The following is an 18006-nucleotide window of genomic DNA, read 5'->3' as shown; positions in this document are numbered from 1 at the left end:
AGTCCTAAAAATAAGTCGGACTGGGGGAACAATTTCTGAAACAGTGTTGTAGCAGTACTACAGCTGATTAATTACCACGCTGTGAAACTTGAGATTTCGACCGTACTCATACTTGGGCGAACGGGTGTTAGGTGAGTATGCGAGTGATAAGTAGATGTACAAGTAGTATGCAATAATGTAAGTTATGGGAAGAAGTGAAAAACTAAGCTTCCATTTTACCCAAGTGGTCACCCGAAACACGACGTTTTTTATAAAATACATGTACTCAAAGTTATAAAAAATAAAAAGAAAAGTTTCAAGACTACATTTTCCAGACGTCAACTACAATAATTTTAAAAAAATGTATAAAATAAAACAAAAAACCGACTGCGTACAAAACCGAAAAAACTAAAAAGAAATAGTTTAGAATGTTATTAACTACTACTGAATAACTACACCATTGAAATAGTTTTATAATCGATACACATATAACACAAATCATAAATTCAAAAGCAGAATAGAAGGATCAACAGACTGGGGTCATTTCTTTTTAAACAATCAAGGAACCCCGTAAAATTTAAATGGGCCACGACTGTTGGTCTATTCTACTTTTGAATTTATGATTTGTCTTATGTGTGTATATCGATTATATAAAGCTATTTCAACGGTGTAGTTATTCAGTGATACTTAATAAAGTTCTAAACTACTGCCTATATTTTTTTCTTTTTAGTTTTTTTGGTTTTTTCGCAGTCGGGTTTTTGTTTTATTTTAAAAATTATTTTTTATTCTACACTTTTCAGTTAATTTTCATTGGCTTAGTTATTATGATTATAAGACGGTAAATTTCACTATCTTGTCATTTCAGTGAGAGGGTTTATAGCGTGAGGATTATTAAGTAACTTGCGGTGGTCTAAGCTACTGATTACTAGTCCTTCTAGTGACCAAACACGACTGAAAACTACATATGCTTGACCTTTAGCAGAAATGCACGAACTTAAGTCAACCACAGCTCGTTCCAAAGTAGTTCCTTGGAGCTTGTGTGCAGTTACAGCCCATCACAATATCAATGACAACTAGGACTAGGCAATATACCGATATATCGTCATACATCGATATATGTCTGTTACCGCGGTAACGATACTTAGATTTCTATCCGTCCGATATAGCGTTTAAAACGGATATACGGGACATAATTACGGAGAAAGTGAAATACTAACTCAAAAATACATGATCTTTGATAGGTGTGATCTGTGTGATGGGTGAATGTTTGAAATTTCAAGAAATTATCTGCATTCTTCAAACGAATACAACTTATAAGTCCCGAATTAAGAGGCAAAATATCGACACGGCACCACTTCAAACAGAATTCAAGTACGCAGGGGAGACCGGGGCAAGATGACGAGCCGGGCAAGATGACGAATGTCTTAATTTTTCCGTTTTAAACTACGTAACTGCATCAACTGCATGCTACGGGCTCTCATATCTGATGTTCGTTCAGCAATAGTACAGAGACGCTGAAATCGTCATATTTGTGTTAGTTCTGAATCTCTGATTGTTTACCGATGCCACGATATAACTTTTATGCATGTGTAAATAAGCTCTGCTGCATATACATATAGGATATATCGTGTCTCTTGAGTATTTATGAGTAACTTAGTTTAAATACTACCTGTTACCATGAATAAATGTCAATTAATCGCCCTTTGTTATGGCGATGGAGAAGAATCCGTTCAAACAGGCAGTCTGGGGCAAGATGGCGGGCAGCAACGCGGGGCAAGATGACGAGCTTGCCTATTGCCCGTGTTTCGGAATTTATTAAACTAACTATGTTGTCCACTTTATTAAATTCCTGTAAACTCTGTCTGTTTGTCCATGCGACCTTGCGCTTCTCCTCTGGGGCTAAAGGACGCATTGAATCAAAGTAGTATCGTTCGAAAGCGGGTGACCAGGGGCTATTTATTAACTAGTTGGCCAAATGACTAGTTGAATGAATTAAACCAAGCAAAGAATCTTCTGCTCTGCTGATTATTGACAATCATAAATCTCACATAGCTTTGCAGGCTATCTTACCTTGCAGTGAAAAAACATTATCATGGTTGGGTTGCCATTTCACACATCGTTCACACATCGCATCGTCTCTAGCTCCTGATGAGACATTTTTCTGCCCATTAAAAGCGTACAATAGCCAAGCATGTGACAATTTTATGATTATTCATCAAGGACAAACTATCACAGAAAAAAAATAATGGTGAGCTTTTGAGCACCGCTTACTTCAAAGCAGCTACAGTTGGAAATGCCGATAAAGGGTTTAAAGAATGAGGTATCGAGTCTCATAATTTTCTTGTTTTTTAGCGGACTACGACGTTGTTGGCTCTGAAACTGAAAATAATAGTGCTAATCCTCAGAGCTTGGGAGTAGAAAACCAACGTATAAACCATTCAGACGAAGCAGAAGTTATGGCAAATGCTGATTCCAATGCACCAAAGAAGCATTTTAGTGTTTTTGATTTCATTGCATTGTCTAAAGCAACACAATACGAGAAAACAAAAACTGAAACTTAAACATATTTACAAGCACACCCATCAAAAAATGTCAGAACAAGGAGCATAGCGGAAGAAAAAAAAAGAATTATTAAAAAAACAGGGAAAAGAAGCTCGTGAAGCTAAAAAGGGAGTAAAAAAAAAAAAACTCAGACCAAGTTCCTGTAGGCCAAAGTCTATTACTGTGGGCCCGTATTCATGCCAAGCAATGCAGTTGCATCAAATTCAAAGAATAGTGTTCTAAGATGCCTTGCTTGGAAAATGGAATTTTGAGACCCTCCAGCAGAAGAATGGATCCAGAGCTGTAAAAGCCAAGAGTGGTGGCATGAGGAATGTTTCAATCATGAAAATGGTATTTTTATTTGTGTCTATTGTTAGCTGCACAGCTTAGCACTTGAACATTACGCTACAACGCATTACGCTTAATTTGATACTTAGTGAGATGTAAAACACAGTTATCATTTGTAAAACTAGGTACTACATTCAAAACATAAAATATGTTCAACCTTTTTCAACGTTGTCATCTTGCCCCTAGGTCAAAGTCATCTTGCCCCAGTACTGGGGCAAGATGACGATTTGTTAAGGTTATAAAAAAATAAAAATATCCTTCGTTATTTTTATTTGAAAAATTAAATGGCAATATATTTAATACTACAAAGGACTACTCTAACAGCTCATGTAAAATTAATTTTACTATCCTTAAAAATAAATTAATAAACTACGAAAATTGTTAGCATAGTCATCTTGCCCCGGTCTCCCCTATACCAATTTTAAATCGTTATCGCTGGAAGCTCTGACGGAACGAAATTGAAACTGAAACTTGCCATATCCCTGTTGTCGCCAGACAGTTTTACATGTGCAGACAGTGTTTTTTTTGTGTTAGTTCTATGCATAAACAAAATTGGAGTTGAAATAATTATACGAATGCAAGTTTTAGCTTGCACCGACATAGGATTCTTTGTGAAAGTTCTACGCATTTACGTACTTTGGGTTTTTCGATTTATCAAGCATAGGTTGCAGAATTGGGGTAGCATATATTAGGATTTCCGATTCTCTGCGAATCGGAAATCATGTGCTGCGTGTCGTAGAAAACCGAGAATAAACTTGCATTTGTGAACTTGTATTGTTTTTGCAAATTATGTAAAGGAAGAAAATTTTAGTGTGTATATGATTTAAATGTGGATGTAACCCCCCCCCTCGAAAGTTTACATGGCACCTTCCTCCCCCCCCCTGAAAATGTTATTCCCCAATAATGAGGTCTGTTTCACAAAGACTTGAAAGTTTTCAATTACCCTTTGTAAAATTTCAACAATTTGGTCTGTGCTTGTGACCCCCCTCACCACATGAGCAGGGGGAGGGTCATTGTAGCGAATATTATTGAAAACATTACAGAAATACTACTTACCGAGGGCTTTTATCAATTGCAGATCTTGATATGCATAGATATATGGCAAAACCTGACATTTTCCAGTCACATTTTTTTTAAAAATAAAAATGCTGAAAAAAATCTGAAAAAAATTATACTTACTCTTTGTTTGGAACTTATTAAGGGGAAAATAGAAGGACCTCACTTTAACTATGCTACACCCTCAAAACAGGTGGTCAAATTTTCATATAGAAAGAGACTGACGAGCAGCACTAGTAGAGTTACAAAATGAATTTCTTCATGGGTTATTTAAAATTTCACTATAGTAATAAAGAAATAACTAAAGCCAAAATGAAAATGAATGGTTATTAAATGACAGAACAAAATTTGTGTAAAACCTCCCTTAACGGACACTCCTAATTTCTTCGAGTACAAGTCCCATATAGGTTTTTCCATATTATACACTCTGAATAGCTTACACTCCGAATAATGGACATTCTTTTCAACGAAAAAAATCGATCGCTACATTAAAACTTTCTTTAAGTAAGCAATATGCACAGTATAATAAAATTCACAAAAAGGAAAGTTACCTTCTCATTGCTTGCGAATCGTTTTATGGTTCAGGAAAAATCTCTTTGGTAACGCTTCATCTGAATAACAACAACAACAACAAAAATAAGTAAATAAATAAATTAATAGAATTATTCCACTGATACATTTTTTATTTATCGTTCGCCAAATTTGACTTTCTTTTCTTCAATCAATCTTATTTTCAAACTAATGTAATGGAAATAAATCCTTCTATTCTACGGGATGCATTACCAATGCTTGAAAGATAATGCTAGGAGAGTGATTGTTTTAGGACAGGAGTTTGACTTTTTTTAGGACAGGAGTATGACAAGTTCCATACAATTTGCCTGTTATATAGGCCCAGGATTATATTTAAGGTAAGGTCAGTTGGGGTAGGGAAACCCGGCTAAAGTGGATACCCCGGGCAAAGCGATTTTTGCCCATAACTCACAAATAATTAGTTGGCCGGCTGCCGCAATGTCATAGAAACGGTCGCCTGTTGCCTCTCCGTGTGCGGCAAACACTTTGGGACGAGTTCGCGTCACGCGACGCCAGTGACCGAACAAAGTATGTTTTGGGGAAAACAATATTAGTTTACAGAGGTTACTCTTTTATTTAAAACTTTAATACTATTTGTGGCATGTTCTTTGTTATGAGTAGGATTTGATGTACAATTACATAGCTCTCAACTATCCGTAGACGACGAGTTTAGATGCTCTGGTTTTTTAGTAATTTTTAGTAACCTCAAAAATGTACCGGAAGGACAAAGCGGATTGGGCAAAGTGGATACTATATTCACTATGCCCGGTCATGACAAATCACTTCATCCGAACCTGGAAATCCTTTAATTTTAAGATCTCAAGACAATGCTATCATTGAAGACCATCCTTATACTCCATTGGGATCTGAAACAACAGAATAAGTCCAAGGCAATGAATGATGTTCCCTCCGCTATTAGATGATGTTTCAAATAAACCTTCTCAGGAGACTATTAACAAGAAGTTCCGTCTAGAACTAGACGAGCCTACTTTCCCGTATACCCATACTACTTTCTAGTACCTGATCAATATTCTCAAAAATAGCTAAAATCGCAAATTGTTTCAAACATATTTCTTTTAATATTTTAAGCTGATTTCTAGGAATAAAATATTCCTTACTTTTCTTCAAAAAAACGAACAAATAAAATAGCAGCACCTTTTAAACAAAGCAGCTAATACACTTCTTTCCATTAAAAATTTTTTTTAACAGCTTTCAAAACGAAAAAATAATAATAAGTTCATTAAAATAAATACATCATATAGCAAAAAATCGTTTCTTTTTCCCCTGTTGCCGAAAATAATTTTTTAAACGAATTAATGCACTTACCAAAATAAAAAAAAAACAATAAAATGTCAACTTGAAGAAATAATTTTCATTGTCAAAAAAAAATCGTCTGCGCATATTTTTCGAGTTTATTCACCGAAAACTAAATACCTAAATTAAAACTTTAGCGTGAAAATAAAAACAAATCATATCAACAATAATTATTTCACAGTTAAAACCACAGCAGCGGAGTCGGAGTCGGAGTCAATCTCATTTTGGGATAAAAGAATCGGAGTCGAATATCCAAGAATCGGAGTCAGTCATTTGTCCTCCGTGTATTAAATGTTTGCCAAAGCTACGAAGACAGAGTCGAAGTCGGGGAAGTCGGAGTCCGATTAATTGTCAGAGTCGGTGTCAGGTCCCCCTAAATTCTCGGAGTCGGAGTCGGGAGTAGGTCGTCAAGAGCTATTTCCAACAAAGTTTGTTTGAAGTAAATCCGCCTTCAAGTACGGAATCTATATTGACTTTCAGTTTCCCCGTAGGCGCTAATGTGTAAGGGATTTGAACTGTTCAAAATTGAACGGAAAATTGTTCAAATCAAAAAATATATCTTATATACAAGTTTTTTATCAAAAGCTTTTTCCTACAAAGTTTGTTTTGAAGCAAATTCACCTCACAGTTCGGAATTGCTTTGAATTTCCCCGTAGGCGCTAATGTTAAGTTTTTTTGAACTGTTCAAAATTGAACAAAAAATAGTTCAAATCAAAAAGTGAAATATGGGAATGAGGTGTCCTCGCCGAGATCTTTCGAACAAAAAAAAGTTTTGTTCGAATCGGACTATTCATTCAAAAGTTATTAGGGGGGGACAGACAGACAGAGACCGACAGACAGACAGACCGACAGACAGACCGACAGACAGACCGACAGACAGACCGACAGACATTTTTCCCCATCTCAATACCCTACTTTCCAATTTTTAATTTTTTCAATATTTATTTAATTATTTTATTTATTTTTGACTTTTTTTTTGTTTTTCACGATATTTTTAAGATGCATTAAGCCTTCTTTCATGCTTTTTTCTTCTTTTTCTGACTTTTACTGGGAAAGTAGGCTAAAAAGACCAAGTAGCATAAAGACTATTCAAAAATCTCTACTACAAAACATAGGACTCCATAAGAGAATGATAAGAAGAAGGATGTAAAGAAATTTGATGATGTAAGGTGCATTTTCAGTCAGGAAATGTTCATTGAAGAAGATGATCAGTCAAAGAAAACTGCTATACAATGTCGTATTTGTACTCAATGGTGTCATAAAGAGTGTTCAGCATTCGAAAATGGTAATGATTTTGTTTGTGAACAACTGCAATGACTAGTATTGTAGCAGAAAAATGTTTTTTTTTTAAATATGCTCCTAAACTTTTGAATGTTGACTTTCTTAGTTTGATTTCTTTGTTTGTTATAATAAATACTGCAATAATTAGTACTGTAGAAAAATGTTTTTTAATATGAGCCTGTAATTTTCGATGTTGATTTTATTTTTAAGTTCAATTTCTTTGTTTGTAATAATTACAATAATTAGCATTGTAGCAAAAGTTTTTTAATATGTTCCTCTAATTTTCGACGTTTGTTTTATTTTAAAGCTCAATTTCTTTTGTCTGTAATAAATATAATAATTAACATTGTAGCAATAAAATGTTTTCTGGATATGTTCCTTTAATTTTCGATGGTTATTTTATTTTTAATGTTTAGTTTCATGACCAAATAATGTTGTTGTTCGCTTTGCCCTCAGTACCCGAATCCACTTTACCCGGGGTGTTGGGGAAAGCGGATATTCATGCCATTGTTGAAAAACTGGCCTTATATCTTATAGTGTAATTTACTATTAAATACAACTGTTATTGCATAACGTAAGTTCATTAAATGAAGACTGATTATAAACATTTGTTTCAATTTCCAAAGTTATATCTAAACGACAATAATATAGGAAAGCTTAAGGTATTCACGTTGCCCGGGTTTCCCCTAAGTACGATCTTGGGGCAAGTGCGGCTTAGGTTAATAATCAGAAACAGGGAATATCTGCAGGGGCTGTTGCATACGGGTAGCTTGGTAAACGTTATTACTTTGCACTGCGTGCGTTAGATCGCGCTACACAAATGGTAACTCTACTACCTCCCTCGTTTCCTAACTTTTCTCATTCCCACTAAAGTGCCATGTTGTTATGGTTCGAGAAATCATCGTTTCTTCTGTTGTTGTTCTCACTTTTTCGTGCTTCTAAAACGTAAGTACAAACTATTTCATGTCTACTTTTCGTATTTTTAAAGCTGAGATTTATTATTTTTTACTTTAAAAATCAATTAATTTTAGGGCTGCACTTGCCCCAGAAAATTATACTACTGGGAAAGTGCGGCCCGAAAAAAAAGGGGCAAGTGCAGATTCGCATTTTTTTTGGGGCTGCACTTTCCCATTAATCTGGCAGTGTTCTTTTATGACAGAATATAATTTGCTTGCAACGATTTAATGAAGCAATGTAATTAATTTTTAATCTCTGCATCTTTGTCTAACTAACAATAAGTGTCACAAGTCTATATTGCTCCAATTGTTTTTTTTTATACTTTTAATAAAAATGGTGCGGAATTACCAAAGGATAAGGTCAAAAGCTGGCTCCTACAGTCGGGAGGAACTTTCTGCTGCTTTAGAAGCGATACGTTCAGGTACCCTTACCTGTAAAGATGCGAGCCGGCATTTCAAAATACCGCGGGCAACATTACAGGATCATCTGAAAGGTCGGCGTGGAGTGAAGTCCAAAACGATGGACCGGCCACCTGCAATATCTGTTGCAATAGAACGTATGATTGTCGACTTAAGCCCCTGGATTTATCAGTTATGAAATCACTGAAAACTCGCTGGGACACATCGCTGACAAGTTATCGGAACAAAAATTTTCGAAAATGTTGGGAAAAATTTGAGAGGAAACTGACAGTAATATAATCAGAAATGGGTTCCATACGGCTGGTATTTTCCCATTCAACTCTTCAGTAATTCCTGAAGATAACTACGATCCTTTGGCCTTGAGAAGATGGAAAGAAGCCGGAACACAGACGAACTCAGCGCCTGCACCAGATAATGAAAACTCTGATCAAATTAGAAATTTAAACATATCTTCGCAATCTGCAACTCTACAACCTCAGCCAAGTGTTTCTTATAATACTCCATCAACATCAAGCCATATCACGTCATTTGAGGAACTGCTTCTTGACACAATTAAGTGTCATTCATCAGCAAGCCTAAGCAAAAGGCGCAAAAAATTGCAATGGTAGCTAAAGTGAAGGTTGCAAAAAAAAAAAAAAAAAAAAAATTCAAAAAAAAAAAAAATAAAATAAATAAATAAATAAATAAATAAAAAAAAAATCAAAAAAAAAAAAAAAAAACCGAACATCCGAAAGAAATTATTCGAGGAGGAAGGATGTGACGATAATGAAAATATGAGTTTATATAAGGAGAAGATTCACATGATGAAATGACAGTCGAAGAAATGATTGCCACAGAGCAAAAACAGCAAGAAGATATCATTCAGTGGGGAAGGCATCGTACGGAGAGAAAGGTAGGCGACTGGGTTCTTGTGAGATTTTTTATAAAAAAGATGACTAAACATTTTGTAGGACAAATTACTAATATAAATGATGATAATTACCCTGAAATGAAATTTTTAAAGTTAAAAATGGCGGGAAATTATAACACTGTGTTTAGTTATCCTTCAACAGACGACGTTATCCAAGACGACGACATTGTATCAATCCTTCCAAATCCCTCTTCAGATCGTTGAGAAAAATTTGATATTCCAAGTAACGTTTTCAGAATAAAATATAAATTAAATTGTTAATTACTAATACTAAGTGTACTTATACAAAAAATATGTTCAAGTTCGCCAAAGACATATAAATTTTATGTTATTGATATTCAAGTTTTAAAGATTATTCCTTGATATTGGATTTGATTATTATTTGTGTTTGTTTTTTTAAGCTTATTAGCATAATAAAAGTTATCTTTCATGTTCCTTACTTAATTTAAAATAAAAACTTCATAATTTTGTTTAATAATCCATTGCTCCTTGAACGTTCTTCATTTTACATTGACAGGTTTCGTTAGGAAAAATGTAATAACTTCCCAATGAATAAATGAAAATAAAAATTAAAAAATCGTTTTTAATCAGAAAAAATACTCTATTGATTGCACTTGCCACTTATTTTGTCAAACGGTTTGAAAAAAAAAATAGATAGATGATGCTCTTGCTTCACTTTTATTGAGAAAGTGCGGCCCTAGAGCACAATAGTTTAAAAAAAAAAATCAACTTTTTTACCTGCAATGATTTTAACAGGCTCATGTCTTGGGAAACACACTAAAACAGGTAACATACGAAATAAAAATTAAAAAATTTGTATCAAGTCTTGTAATGTCTAGGCCTTAATAAAGTCGAACTATACAATTTAAGGGCTGCACTTCCCCCAACTCACCTTAAATAATGTTATTCTTCTATTCTAACTTCTTAATTCAACCACACACTTTGAGTAGAGTTAAAAGTTTTTGTTTATTTAAAACAGAAAAATTGTAAAGAAGAATGACAGCGAAAATGTTTCATACCTTATTCTTGAACTTCAAAATTTTAATGAGAACAGCAAGCAAATCATATTAACAAAATACTCAAGGAATCCAACAAAAGGGTGATAATAAACAATTTTATAGAACAGACTCCTCCAGACAGATATTAAAAACTCCTTTTTTTATCTATAATAATTGAACTCATTCCTAGGACAGAATAATGACATGAAAACCTGAGGACAAAGTTTAAAACAATGTACCTTGATGATTTAAATAATTTAATTTATTTAAAGAATGCTGTTTTACACCTTTAAGTATGCTTAGTTTTGTATTACAAATTGAATTTGCGGAATGTTGATTTGTCAATTTTTAAATAATTTAAGACCATTTGAAAAACGGATGGGGCACGCCAAAAGTGTGACTTTCTGCTTATTCCAAAATTTTTGTAGAAAAAACTAATGAGTTAATGTTTTAATAAGAGTAGAGTAATATCAGATAAGTTATTTCTAACTATTAAAAAAATGAAAACACTTTCTGAGTAAAACAATTTTTGTGTTAGGTCACGGGGACATAATATTGTTAGGATTTTGGATACTCACCATATATCCAAGTGTCCCCCCCCCCCTCCCCTAAGATGACCTCCTCAATTAAAACGAAGCTCCCCGAAAATTAACATGACATCTCATTAAAGAGACTGAAATCCGTTTAAAAAACGTTCATTATTTATTTCAGTGGTAAAGTCTGTCTCATGCCCCCCCCCCCCCCCAAGGAAGGGCACTTCTATACTTCAGCTATTATTATTAGAATAAATTACTGAAATATTTACGGATAAGATTTACGATGACTTTTCTCTACTGCAGATCATGTAGCTAGGAGTGCCAACTCTCCCCAAGTGCGTTGCCCCCCCCCCCCCTCAATTTCACCAAACCGCTCCCCCCAAAAAAAACAGGATCCTCAAAAAAGGAAACTAAATCCTTTTGAAATAACATCTCTGATTCTTTAAGTTACATAGTTTGCCTCATGTTCCCCCCCCCCCCCCATGGGCATGTCCCTGCTTTAGCAATTATTATTCGGATAAACTACTTTAATATTTAGCTTTCAAAATGTCCGATGGCTTCCCTCTATTTCAGGTCTCAATATTCAAATAATATAGTTAAAGAAGCACATCCCCCAACTGCGACGTCACCTCTCAATTGTACTGAGCGCCATCCTCCCCCCCCCCCCGAAAAGATGGGCTCTCCTAGTAATGAGTCTAAAATCCTTAAAAAAACTCCTCTGATAGTTTCAGTGGTATTAACAGCCTCATGCCCCCCCCCCCTCAAATGGGCACCCCAGCTTCATCATTAGAATAAATTGCTGGGATATTTACCTTTCAAGATTTTCGTAGATTTTTCTCTATTGTTGATCTTAATGTTTAGATCATGATGCTGGGACTGCCAATCCCTAATAAGTGCGATGGCCTCCTTCATTTCCAATTTTACCGAGCCCCCCCCCCCCCCCGCCGAAAAAAAAATGAAAATCTCTACTTAAGAGACTAAAATACTTTTTAAATAAGTTCCTTGATAATTTCAACGGCATAGTCAACTTCAAGAACCTTCCCCTTCCCCGCCGAATGGGTACCCTGCTCTAAGTATTATTGTTCGTCTAAATAGCTCGAACATTTGCTTATCAAGATGTTCGATGACTTTTCTGTATTGCAGATCTTATAATGTATGTGATGTAGCTGGGATGCCAATTTCCCTCCCTAAGTGCGGTGACTCCCCTCAATTATATCACTCTCCCCCCACAAACAAGAAAACACCACCATCTCTTTAATAGATAAAAATCCTTCTGTAAAAAATTTAATGCCATTGTCTGCGTCATGACCTTTTTCCCCCCTGCAAGGGCGGTTATTATTTTTATATATTGCTATTATTATTCGCTTAAATCCCCCTCCCCTCTCAAATTTATCGCGCTTCCCCCAAAACGCGATCTTTTATTGAAGAGACTAAACTCATTTTAAAATAACTTCTCTGATAATTTCAATTGTATACTAAGCATCAAGACCCCCTCCCTCATGGGCACGCCTGCTTTAACTATTATTTATTCGAATAAACCGATGGAATATTTTCTTTTCAAGATGTGCAATGGCATTTCTCTGTAGCATATCTTAATATGCAGATGATGTAACTAGGGGTGCCCATTCCTCCGACTGAGAATGGCACCCCTCAATTTTACCAAGTCCCCTTTTCCCTTAACAGTTGCGGCCCACTAATAAAAATACTTAATTTTTTCTTAAGTAATTTCTCCAAACGTTTCTGTGATATAATCTGCCTCATGATCCCCCCCCCCCCGACCCAAACACATGAGATGAGAATCCTTGCTGTAGCAATATTATTAGAATAAATTGCTAAAATATTTATTCAGCAAGATGGACTATGGCTTTTCTCTGTTGCAGATACTTATGTAATAGGTTTTGCAGTCCCCCCTCCCATTAAATAAAATGTTGAATTTAACGACCTAAATGTATCGATGTATCAAAAATATCAATATTTTGAGTGCGATATATTGCGGTAGTAAAATCGCCCAACCCTAATGGCAACATTTTTTGTTCTTTTTTACCCTGACCATAAAGTGCAATGAATTCTGCTGTTGATGGTTCGATTCTGAATCCTACTCTAGGAACATTTTAATTGCTTTGTCATCAAGTTCTATATAAATAGTCCGTATCATTCACAGGCCCCAAACTAAATATTGGGCTCTCCTGCTACGAAATCTGTAGGACTCCTCTCCAGAAGCCCATTATATTTGCGACGTTAATAAGCCTTAGTGCTATTTTTTTTTTTCAATTTCAGGGGTCGTTAGGCACTTTAAGGCCTTGCCCCCCCCCCCACGCAGTACGGGGTATGCGGTACGCAGATAACTCATGATAACGCGAGCTGGAAACGTCGTCAGCCAAATCTTTCTGGCAAAATTAAAAAGCCCTTCAAGAAAGTACACGTCGCGAAACTCAGTCCCCTGAATCACGACAAAAACAAATGCAACATGTTAGAGTTTAAAATCGACTTAATTATAAAAGTATTTTACCCACGATAGAAAAAAAAAAGAGAGTCATGCATAGCACTGCAAAACAAAAGGCTGTCTATCGCAAAAGTCGGGAATCTGATCAAAATCGATTTAGTAGAGTTAGTAAACAAAAACTGCCGGCTGTAAAAACGCTTGCAACACGATCCCGAACTGATAATATGGTGACTGGTTGTTGCTATGGTGAACTTTGAATACTGTCATGTGTTCAGTGACACTTGCAAGATTAAGACAAATCGATTAACGTAAAAATCGTGAAAATTGTCCAAGGCGTTTCACCTCTACAACGCCACATAGAAACAAACATACATACATAGACTCATAAGCACATTACCCACCTTTGCGTCGCGCACGCGCAGTCGGGTAAAAAAATGAAGTAATATACTTTGCAGCAATTCGTCACTATAAAAATTTTCATTTGTCAGAAACGACTTTATTTAAGAAAAAAAAAACTTAGCGCGACTTAAGTCAACCACAGCTATGTAAACAGCGTGTATAACTCATGATGACGCGAGCTCAGAAACATCGTCAATCAAATCTTTCTCGCAAAACTAAACTAGCCCGTCAATAAAGTACTTGTCGCGAAACTCAGTCCCCTGAATCACGACAAAAACAAATGCAAAATGTTAGAAATTAAAATGGAATTAAGTAGACTTAATAAATAAAAAATTCAGGCAGCGAAAACGCTACCTGCATTTGTTGCACGCTGTGCCGCACGCAGGTAGCGTGCGAGACGATCCCGAACTGACAATATGGCGACTGGTTGATGATATTTTGAATTTTGATTACCGCCATGTGTTTAGTGACACTTCCAAGGTTAAGAGACCAATCGAGTGACGAAAGAATCATCAAAATTGGCTAAGGGGTTCAGCCTCTACAACGTCACATAGGAACAAATATGCACACATAGACTAGTAAGCACATTACCCTCCTTTGCGTCGCACACGCGCTGTTGGGTAAAAACGGACGAACTATGAAGGGCTTGTCGTACAGAAACCAAAATTTAGAAATCTGGTTTGCTAATCTGAAACATGGCATTTATTAAAATTCCAGACTTTACCATAATATGTATGAATAGACGAATATAGTATTAGGCAATCATAGCTCCTTTATACACACACAAATCATGTTTGTCTGATGTTGTTTGCCTAAAATATAAAATGAAAGTTTCATTAGTTAAATAGAATTTAAATGAATAGAAGATGGCAATACCAGCAGCTTGCTAAGCTTGAACAGAGCCATGTACACTGGTGTAAGAAATTAAGAGAATTTTCAGATGTGGTCAATTATCTTCAGAACTACTGGGCCGATTTTAATGAAATTTAGTATGTACATACATTGAAATAATGCAAAACAAATAACCGTCCAAGATTTAAAATACACACGCATGATCATAAATAAGAATCGTTAGAGTTAGATGGTATGAAACAGCGGTTGCAAAATTGAACAAAATTGATTAAGGGGGGTATGGCGCCTACTAATAAACCTATAGACCTTGCAGTGTGACTCCATACTTGAAATGAAGTAGTTTATGGGATCCTGATGCAATTGTTTCCACTCGTTCAACAACACTGTTCTTAGACTATGGTTGGTCTCCGGAGAGGTGTTGCGAGTTGCTATTGCTCTCCCGAGTGCGTCCCAGACATACTCTATAGGATTAGAGTCTAGAGATCTGCTTGGCTAAATCCCCACCCTCCAGTGAATATCCTCCCCAGCTCTATTTGGCCTTGCGTTAACATCCATTTAAATTACCCCCTGACTAACAGTACCTCTCAAGAGGTGATCATAGGGCTCCAAGACAACATTGCTATTCTTCGCAACCGTCAAAGAACTTCTCTCAACGACATGGAGGGGTGTGCGGTCACCCAACATGATACCTGTTCAGACCGTCAAACCACCACCGTCATAATGGTCGATTTCGCGTATATTGGAGGGTAGGTAGTGAGTTCCTGCTTCTATCCAATGAACGAAGGACAATAATAGTCGGTTAAGCTGAACCGGGAGCCAATACCTGCCCTCCAATAACCGCAAGATCGACCATTATAGATGAGGAAGTTTGACGGTCTGGGCTTGCATCATGTTGGATGGCTGTACGTGCACGCCCCTCCATGTCTTTGAGAGAGGCACTGTTACAGTTGTGAGGTACAGGGGAGTGGTCTTGGAGCCCTACGCTCACCTCTTGAGGGACGCTGTTAGCCCTGCGTTAATTTTAATGGATGTTTACACAAGACCACACGGAGTTCTTCTGATCGACGAATCTGGTCGACGAGTTTCCTGAACGGGAGGATATTCACAGGATAGATCGGCCAAACAGATCTCTAGACTCCAATTCTACGGAGCATGTCTGGGACGCTCTCAGGAGGGCAATAGCCACTCGCAATACTCCTCCGGGGACCTCTTACAGCCTGGATATAGCGTTGTTGAACGAGTGGAAAAAATTGCCTCAGGATCCCATAAACTTTTTCATTTCAAGTAAGGAGTTCACACTGCGAGACCTATATGACTGTTACAGGGGATCATATCCCCTACTAAATCAATTTTTTTGTTCAATTTTGCAACCGCTGTTTTATGCCATCCGGCTATAACGAGCGTTTTTTATGACCATGCGATTGTATTTTAAATTTTAGATGGCTATTTGGTTTGTATTGTTTCAACGTATGTACATACCAAATTTCATTGAAATCGGTACAGTAGTTCTAGAAATAATTGACCAAATCTGAAAATTCTCTAATGTCTTACACCAGTGTAGTATGACTATGAGAACGTTCAGTTGCTTCTGCTCAAACAGGAAAAACTTTTTGCCGGGGTACATGGATGTATCCATTGCACATGAATGCTTACTGCAGTGGATAACACAAAGTGTTATAGCGGTTATTGAAGTAATATATTCGAACGTTTGAAATAATTCTTACCAATCACCAAATCTTATGTGTTTTACACAGTTGCGACATTTTATCTTTGTCTACATCCAAGGACAAGGATTCTCCAACCGGATAGCAAATGCACTTGCTTTATTGAAAGTAACAAAAAGTATTATAGCGGTTATTAAATTAAGTTCTTCGAGCATTTGAAATAATTCTTACCCAACATAAGACTATGGCTATGAAGTTGTTACCAAATGACCATATAACCCAGGCTATTGTTTTGCTTGTACAGTGAAAACTATTTAGAACAACCCACCCTTTTCGTTGTAACGAACGATGCACCGAGTCCTGTTTTCTATTCCAAAAATAAAATGATATTTAAACTACAGTTAGAGCGTACACAAACCGAACGGTTGATTCCAATATAACGACCAAAGTTGTTTCATTTTTTTTTTTATAATTCACAAGACTATCTATGCGACTGCTCATATTCAAAACTTTTACGGATGTTATGTAAAATAAATTCATTTCGTCTTTATATAAAAGAAAAAAAAAAACATTGGTTTTCAGTTTCTCAACTCTGCTGGCGTTTTGCATTGAAAGTAGGGTGCTTAGTTTTTATGAAATTTTGAAATTTCTTCATTAATACAAGAGATTTTTAATGTTTGTCCTCAGTACACAGTTTTTTCTGCGCCATAAAAGAGAAAAAAAACCCTGATCTGCGTCGTTTCTGAATTCATACTAAAAAAAATATATATTTCTTCTTTTTTCTTTGAAAATTAAAACTTGTAAGCACCGATTTATACTTTTGCTCAAGCTAAAATGTAAGAAAAAAAGAATTATTTTAGAATATTAAGTTTTTTTTTTTTGTTAAACTATTACTCGTAAGTGAGCATAAAAATGCCTTAAAGCTTCTAATTTTGAAAAAAATATTGCTGTTTTGTATGCGAAAAACATTCTTTACAACGATATTCATTCTTTTCTTTTTTCCCTTCAAAAAAATATTTAACCAAGCATAATGTCAATTATCTCATGCTTGACGGTATTACGCTATTGAAAAACTCCCAGTCAAAAGTGAACTTCTTAAATTTTTTAAACATACTCAAAAGTGCGACTAAACCCCTAAATTTTAAGTAGGAAAAAATTCAGCACATTCTTTAACGCACTCAAGCACGGATCAGATGGAATGCTTGGAAAGGGAAAATCGCTGTTTGGAATGCCGTACTGATTGGCTCGGAGGAGTATAGTATGCAATTTTAACGATTAAAATAGTCCGCGATCCTAGCTACGATTTGTTGGAAAGCATTTTGATATAGAAGCAAAGTTTAAAGCTATCATCGTTTGGAAAGTTACTGCATTGCCTCTGTAGAATAGTAAATTGAAGAAAATAATTACAGCGATAAAATGATCTAAACAACATGTTTGGGTTCTTAAAGTACACATAAAAATATATTCAGCGTTCAGTTTTTTTCGAAGGAGCTTAGAGAGACATCTTGGTGACTCCAAAAAGTGTATTTAACAACGGAAAGAACGCATTTCCACTAATTAGTAAACTTGATTATTTTTGAAACAAATTACATTAGTCATAAAAAAAAACAAAATTTTGTCTGCATACTGGCTTTAATTAGTCAACTCTTACTAATTTTAGGTGGAAAAATATTAATATGTAAATGTATTTATTTTATGAGCGAGTTGTTTTCAAGGTACACAAAAACTCACACAAGAAA

At 35.7% G+C, this 18006-nt stretch overlaps 1 protein-coding gene across 1 annotated transcript in view; it reads left to right on the top strand.

Moving 5' to 3' along the window:
* The first annotated feature begins 8379 nt into the window (after positions 1–8379).
* Positions 8380–18006, top strand: part of LOC129234163 (neuropeptides capa receptor-like) — a 105075-nt gene continuing 95448 nt past the window's right edge. The window contains exons 1-2 of the mRNA XM_054868080.1: positions 8380–8602; positions 8793–9069. Of these exons, the coding sequence (XP_054724055.1) occupies positions 8380–8602; positions 8793–9069 (500 nt within the window). The remainder of the gene's footprint in view (positions 8603–8792; positions 9070–18006) is intronic.

This window comes from Uloborus diversus, chromosome 1 (genome assembly GCF_026930045.1).
Source record: "Uloborus diversus isolate 005 chromosome 1, Udiv.v.3.1, whole genome shotgun sequence".
NCBI lineage: Eukaryota > Metazoa > Arthropoda > Arachnida > Araneae > Uloboridae > Uloborus > Uloborus diversus.
This window is presented reverse-complemented; position numbering and strand designations above follow the sequence as displayed.